The sequence below is a fragment of the Onthophagus taurus genome, chromosome 11 (genome assembly GCF_036711975.1).
Source record: "Onthophagus taurus isolate NC chromosome 11, IU_Otau_3.0, whole genome shotgun sequence".
Lineage (NCBI taxonomy): Eukaryota > Metazoa > Arthropoda > Insecta > Coleoptera > Scarabaeidae > Onthophagus > Onthophagus taurus.
The window spans coordinates 14,623,608-14,631,971 of NC_091976.1; the positions used below are offsets into that span (position 1 = coordinate 14,623,608).

Sequence of the window (8,364 nt, forward strand, 5' to 3'; positions counted from 1 at the left end):
TTTTAAAATTTTTTGAGGTTTTTCTGTTCTATGGTTTGGCTCATACACATGTCTAACTTTTAATCACTCCTCTGGTAATTAAGGATTAAGATTTAGAGCAGTCAGATTAAGACTAGTTGTTTTCATTTCTTCGCACTCTAATAATAGCTTGATTACAAATATTGTCGGCTTGTTTGAAACATTAACAACGAAATATTAATAACCTATTTACTAACACAATACCAGGCTTATTCTTATTTTATTAATAACCTTATGATAAATAAGGTAAATAATAACCTTATTAATTTAATACCTATAATAATAATACGTATATTATTTAATATACTTATAAAAACCTTATTATGACTTAACCCAAAAGTTTCTAGTTCTAGGTCTAATGTTAGTTTTATTGATAATGCTAGTGTTAGTTCTAGTTTTAGTTTAATCTTAAACTGTTTTCCTAATATTATCATCATATTCTTTAAATTAAATATGTTTAAAGGGAATAAAGTGATTGTTGAGTTAGTAACATTAATATTTTTAAGTTTTGAGTACTGTTGGGTTGGTAGTATTGAAAACGGTGCACATTGCACACAACACGAAGCGGGTGTCATGGCGAAGACGCGAGTTAACGGTCATGGCATGTAAAGATTTAATCGTTTATACTTGAATATATTAAAATACAGCAGAAACTAAAAAGTGGATTTATTCCCCAAAAACATTGGTCCTTCGAGCATGGATTAGTAACAGTGAAGACATTAAAAATAAAAAAAAAAAATTCGTGAATTGCATCATCTTGGCTGGGGTCCGGCGATCGGAACTTGGTTCTTCTCTTCGACAACGACACGAGGTCAACTCATCGGCGGCGGTCACTGGTGGGTTCCTGAAAGAAAACACAAAACGTAAACTAAGTCCTTTTTTATTTTTATCCTTTTTCGTGAGTATTGCTTCACAAAATGGAGGAACTCAAACCTCTGTTGGCAAAAAAGAAACTGCTCAAGGCACAATTAACGCGTTTCGGGACGTTTCTCGAAAAAATTACAACGGAAAAATTAAACGAATTGAAAATCAGATTACAAAACATTAAAGAGATTTTGCATGAGTTTAACAAAATACAAAACGCGATCGATTTACTAAACAAAGACGACGAGTATAATGACGAATACGAAATATTTGAAACAAAATATTATGAATTAATAGCAGAGGCGACAACATTTATTCAAGAGCGAGATAATGACACCGTATGTAAAAGCGCTATAAACGATGAAACGACCGGTTCGGCGGGGGCTGCGACGGCTTATGCACCGAGCGACGGTTATTTTCATAAAAATGTTAAACTTCCTACGTTGGATTTGCCTAAATTTTACGGAGATTATGATCAATGGATATATTTTCACGATACTTTTAAATCGCTCGTTGACAATGACAACTATGTAGATGACATCAATAAATTTCATTATTTATTTAGTTGCTTAAAAGGTGAAGCAGCGAATATCATTCAATCTCTTGAAATCACAAAGGAAAATTACAAAATTGCTTGGGATATGTTGCGTCAAAGATACGAAAATAAGGCGGTTATAGTAAAAACACACGTTAAGGCTTTGTTTGAATTACCGATGGTTACAAAAGAAGCTCATCAAAACTTAAGACGTTTAATTGATAGTTATAACAGGCACACTCGTTCTTTAAAGGCCTTAGGTGAACCAGTAGAGCACTGGAGCACGTTGCTTACACATTTGATTTTTAAGAAATTGGATGACGCTTCTAAAATGAAATGGGAGGAGCACGCGGGGCAGACATTTAATAATGATGTACCAAACATAAAAAGTATGATAGATTTTCTTACAAATAGATGCAGTATTCTGGAAACCATAGAAGGTCATAACAAAACGAATAAACATATAGGACAAAAGAAGAATGAGCGTACTATTGCAAATTTAGCCACGAACAACAAAACATGCGTTTTTTGTGAATCGGGCGATCATATCATTTACGGTTGTAATAAATTCAAAGCATTAACTACAAGCAAAAGAGTTGAGGAAGTTAAAAAACTCAGGCTTTGCTTGAATTGCCTTCGTTCGGGACATTTCTCGATGGATTGCAAATCTTTGTCCACATGTAAGGCTTGTAAGCAAAAACATAACACGCTTTTGCATTATGATACACAAACAAATACACACACAACTGAAAAACGTGTTACAACCGCACATACCATGAAAGCATTGGAGAATACTTCGATAATTTTAGCAACCGCGCAGGTTCACATCAAAGATGCGACTGGAAAATGGTGTGAGGCTAGGGCACTTTTGGATTCTGGCTCGCAGTCGAATTTTATGACAATGAAGCTTGTAGAAAAACTGCAATTACATACTTACAATTTAAACGTACCGGTAACAGGTATTAGTCAATGCAACCTTAATGTTAAGTATGGAACGAATACCAAGATTAAGTCTATATATAACTCATACACCATTGATTTATCATTTTTGGTTATAAGAGATATAACTGATAACTTGCCAAATGTTCCAATAAACATCAAAGAATTAGAAATACCGCGACACATTAGGTTAGCTGATCCGAAATTCCATCAACCAGGAGAAATAGATATTTTAATAGGCGCTGGCTTATTCGCTGAATTGTTGTCTATGGGTCAAATTAAACTCGGAAGTGGTTTACCTGTTCTACAGAAATCAACACTGGGATGGATCGTATCCGGGCCTATAAGTACAAATTTAAGACAAAAGGTGCGCAGCAACGTATGTATAAATAACAGCGAGATTCAAAGGGCCTTGGAAAAATTTTGGAAGGTTGAAGAGTGTACGGCACAAATGGTTTTTTCTGCGGAGGAAAAATATTGTGAGAATCTGTATCAACAGACGACCACAAGGGACAACAATGGACATTTTGTGGTACAACTGCCAACGAAAGATAATATTAGCGAATTAGGAACATCGTTTGAAACTGCTGAAGCAAGATTTTTAAATTTGGAACGAAAGTTATTCAAGAATCAAGAATTATGGAAACAATACTCTGAATTCATGAGTGAATATCAAGAATTAGGACACATGACAAGAGTAAATCGCGACGATACATATGCGTATTATTTACCTCATCACGCAGTAATTAAAGATACAAGCAGCACTACGAGGCTCAGAGTAGTATTTGACGCTTCGACAAAAACAAGTACTGGCATTTCACTGAATGATACTCTAATGGTTGGACCTACGATACAACAGGAATTATTTTCCATTCTCTGTAGGTTTAGAGAACATAATTACGTATTAACCGGTGACATTGCAAAGATGTATAGACAGGTAAACATCATACCTAGTCAGAGAAATTTACAACGTATTGTATGGCGACAAAGTCCTGAACATGATTTGGAGCATTTTCAATTAAACACGGTAACGTACGGCACCGCATCAGCATCATTTTTGGCAATTCGCAGTCTGCATCAAGTTGGCATAAATATTCAAAATAAACATCCTAACATAGCTAAAGTTATAATCGACGATTTCTATGTTGATGACCTTATTACAGGTTCAAAGACTTTGGAAGAAGCATTGAAATTAAAAAATGACTTAAGTGAGATCTTAAATGGTTGCGGATTTGAATTGCGGAAATGGAATTCGAATTCACAAGAAATTCTGCAAGGAAGCGATGAAACAAGCGTGGATTATCTAATAGGTGACTCTAAGGATGTAAAAACGCTGGGAATTTTATGGTGCTCACAAGACGATACACTTAAGTATTCAATTAAACCTATAGTTGAATATGGGAAATTAACGAAACGTATTATTCTGTCAATTATTGCTCAGATATTTGACCCACTTGGTATTGTATCTCCTTCTACGATCAAAGCAAAGGTAGTTTTACAGCGTTTGTGGCAGCTGGGAATCACGTGGGATGAAGCTGTACCTATCGAACTTTACACATCATTCAAGAGGCTTTATGAGGAATTGCAATATTTGGCAAAACTACAAATTGATCGACACATTTTGCTAACAGATTTTGCAATGGTAGAAATGCATGGTTTCAGCGATGCTTCTGAAATGGCTTACGGAGCATGTATTTACATTAAAACCATAAACCAAACTAAAACAAAGATTCGTTTATTGTGCGCCAAATCGAGAGTAGCACCTTTACGGAAAATTTCATTGCCGAGATTGGAACTCAATGGTTGTTTATTGTTGGCAGAACTAGTGAAAAAAGTACTTGATTCATTAAACACAGAAATTACTAAGGTTTATCTCTGGACTGATTCCACCATAGCGCTTGCTTGGATACATGCGGATCCTTCGAGATGGCAAACATTTGTTGCAAACCGCGTATCGCAAATACAAGAACTAACAGCACATGCACAATGGAAGCACGTAACCAGTGCAGAGAACCCTGCAGATTTGATTTCTAGAGGTATCGAGACTTCTCAATTAATAAAGTCTAACCTTTGGTGGGAGGGGCCGAAATGGTTAAAGAGTAAAACTTATCCTGATATTGACATGAACTTTCCTAAGGAGTTACCAGAAAAGAAAAAAAATAAACTAACTTTCCATTGTACAATTACATGCGACATTTTTGATAAATATTCATCATTAAATAAATTAAAAAGAGTTGTTGCGTATTGCATGCGCTTCTACAATAATTTGAGAGAACCTAATGAAAATAAAATAAAGGCAAAATTAACTACACTAGAGTTAGAAAGCGCGTTTATGCGACTTTTGAAAGTCATGCAAAGACAGGAATTCAAAACTGAGATTGATTTATTGATGGCTAAAAAGAATTTGCCTAAAAGTAGTAAATTATTGTCTTTGAATCCAATGTACGAAGATGGATTGTTAAGAGTTGGTGGTAGATTGCGTAATTCAGAATATGACTACGACATCAAACATCCAATCATATTGGCTAAAGGACATCCTTTGACTAATTTAATTATACGTGAGGAACATTTGAGAAATTTGCACCTTGGCCCACAGGGACTTTTATCTTGCATCAGACAAAGATTTTGGCCTGTTGGCGGTTTAACTGTCGTGAAGGGGGTGATTGGGAGATGTATTGTATGTTTTAGAACTAAACCAGTAAGTCCCAGTTATTTGATGGGTGATTTACCTAGAGATCGCACATCGGCTATAAGACCATTTTATGTAGTGGGTATAGATTTTGCTGGCCCATTCAACAGCAAAGATGGGAAATTAAGAAACAGAACTATCATTAAATCATATGTGTGTTTATTTGTGTGTTTTGCAACCAAAGCAGTACATATTGAGGTGGTATCAGACCTAAGCACCGATTCATTTTTAAACGCATTCAAGAGATTCGTATCTCGACGAGGTTTATGTAAACGAGTTTACACGGATAATGCAACTAACTTCGTTGGCGCTAAGAATTATCTCAACGAGTTGAAAAAAGTAATCGACTATAACAACGATAAACTTGAAAGATTTTGCTTGAGAAATAACATAGATTGGCAATTTATTCCGGCACGTTCTCCGCATTTTGGAGGTTTATGGGAGTCTGCTATCAAATCGGCTAAATCGCATTTTATACGAATTATTGGCTGTAACGTTTTAACCTTTGAAGAGTTAACAACAATTTTTACTCAAATCGAAGCAATACTAAATTCTAGACCACTTACTCCTTTATCCACACATCCTGATGATTTCTTGGCTCTTACCCCGGGACATTTTCTCATTGGAGAACCTCTTAATACGATTCCTCAGCGAGACGTTATGGATATCCCCTTCAACAGACTGAATCAATTCAACAAACTTCAACAAATGTATCAACATTTCTGGCGAAGATGGTCTATGGAATACATCAACATCCTACAACAAAGAGGCAGATGGTCTCAAGCTGTTGGAGAAAACGTTAAGATTGGACAGCTAATATTACTCAAGGAAGACAACACTCCACCGTTGAAATGGCGACTGGGAAGAATTCTTGAAGTTCATCCTGGCAGTGATAATATTGTGCGAGTTATTAGTGTAAAAACAACCAGTGGTGTTGTGAAGCGGGCTGTTAAAAAGGTGTGCGTTCTTCCTATAGACGTTGAAGTACCTAAAAAACTATAACATGTAATATTTAGATTTTCGTTATACTTACCTATTTTTATCTTGAAAGTTAGTACTTTCAACGGCGGCGGTATGTTGAGTTAGTAACATTAATATTTTTAAGTTTTGAGTACTGTTGGGTTGGTAGTATTGAAAACGGTGCACATTGCACACAACACGAAGCGGGTGTCATGGCGAAGACGCGAGTTAACGGTCATGGCATGTAAAGATTTAATCGTTTATACTTGAATATATTAAAATACAGCAGAAACTAAAAAGTGGATTTATTCCCCAAAAACAGTGATAATAATCATTTCTATCTTATATTATAGGGCGATTCAAAAGTAAATGTCTATATACAAGATACTGTTGTGAATGCTAAACGAAACATGTTAAAATAACGTGTAAGATATTTAATTGAATGACAAGTTTAACAAAGTGAATGACATCTTGTTGTATAACTTCTCTGTTGTTGATGTTATATCTGAATTATTAACTTCAAGAGAAGAGAGAACAAATATCAAATTTTTGAAACAAGCATATATGTTTAAAAAAGAACATTGTACATAGGAAAACAGATTTTCAATTTCAGCAAATATGTTTGTTGTTATCTGGGTACATAATTCGATGAATTACTGTAGTACATCCTTAGATTTGTCGTAGAAAAAGGATACATTTTTAAATTTTCTCATTTTTAATTGTAACTATAGGATTTATTTCCTCGAGTACTAGAAACTACATCACTCTGGCACTAATTAACTTAGGCTGTTCGTATAGGAAGTCTAGTACGCTCTCTGCCTAACTGCCTTCCGAGATTTTCCGTTGGAGCAGAGGGTGAATTATTGAAATTACTTGCTTTTTGGTAGAAAGCATAGAAGTTATTTTCTGAAAATAGTAGATAATTCGGATGAACTGTCTACTACGCTTCCTGTCCATCCGTACTACTTGATTTTTCATAGGAGCACAGGGGTGAACTTTTTAATTTCCTTTCTTAAGAATCAAAAATTGCAGCACAGACTATTCTAGATCAGTGTTGTTCAAAGTGGTACTCCCAGGGCGTACTTCACTCGTACATGAAATGAGGATTCTGCGTTTTGGTCGCGCCTGGTGCAACAAACAGATTACTTTTTTTCGATTACAAACATAGAAAAATAGTAAACTTTATCATTTGTTACTGGTTTCACCGAGGGCTGATATTCTGTGCATTCCTCAACGCTTTATTCATCCTCATATTTTGATCAAAACTGCATAAATCGTACTTATCAATTTTCAATTTTGAGTGCTGAATCAACACAACGCCATTTAAAATTTATCGAAATCAGGTGAAGAACCAGAACAACAAGAAAGCAAACCATTGTGTATTTTGAAAATAAAAGGGAACGGGCGAAATGAATTGAAAATATGTCTTGTGAACAGGAAACATTGAGCAATTTGAGGAAAATATAGGTACATAAGTACAGAATGTTTGTACCCTCATTTACAAGCTATGAACTGAGCTGCGACGAGGTAAGAACAAATGTTCGCAGGTGAACAAAATATTTCTTTAATGTTATGAATAAACTTATGCACGAGAACTAAAGATTGGAATAAATGTGTTGGAATTAGCACAGGCTTGTTCAAAAATTCGAAATGTTGCCCCAAATGTCATATAAAGACATCCACGCATTGCACATTTGCATACACAGAAAGGGTTTTTGCCAGCACGTATGATGCCCGCTGATCTTCGACTTTTTTCGCAAATGTATCAATAAATGAGAACTAAGAGTCATACTCATCTTCTTTTTCATGTCGATTTTCGTTGGCTTTCTCCAAAGAAAATTCGAAACCGATTATTTGAACTTAAATATGAACATCAAGTATTTTTTGATGATAGATTCGAGCTGAACAATTGTTTCCATGACTAGAAATGGCTTTGTAAATTGGCATACTTAGCAGATATATTCTCTATTCTAAATTACTTCAATTTATCGTTGCAAGATAAAAAAATTTCATTGCTTCACGTTCATGATAAAGTAAATGCTACCATGACAAAACTAGATATATGACAAAACAGTTGATATTGAAAGTCGACTCGATTTCCTCTTCATGAGATTATAACAAGTTCAGATAATACCATTTATGCTGATTCTCTGAAATGCAAACACACCATATAAACAGCATCCAAAAAATTATTTTTCTGATTTAAACAAAAATACTGAATCAATACGACATTTGTTCAAAATTAATATAAAATCCATGCCAGAAGGTTGATCGCATGCGGAACAAGAATTGGAAGAACTATTCGAATTAGCATGACACGGATTCTTGAAAAATAAGCTTAAGGATTATGCTTTAACAT

At 34.9% G+C, this 8,364-nt stretch overlaps 1 protein-coding gene across 1 annotated transcript; it reads left to right on the forward strand.

The window, feature by feature from the left end:
* The first annotated feature begins 935 nt into the window (after positions 1 to 935).
* LOC139432120 (uncharacterized) lies at positions 936 to 6,047 on the forward strand. The gene has a single exon (XM_071200467.1). It carries the CDS (start codon positions 936 to 938, stop codon positions 6,045 to 6,047), a length of 5,112 nt encoding a protein of 1,703 aa, XP_071056568.1.
* The last annotated feature ends 2,317 nt before the right edge of the window (positions 6,048 to 8,364 follow it).

Excerpts from the sequence above, each read along its gene's own strand:
- LOC139432120 (XM_071200467.1), top strand. The coding sequence starts at position 936 with ATGGAGGAACTCAAACCTCTGTTGGCAAAAAAGAAACTGCTCAAGGCA.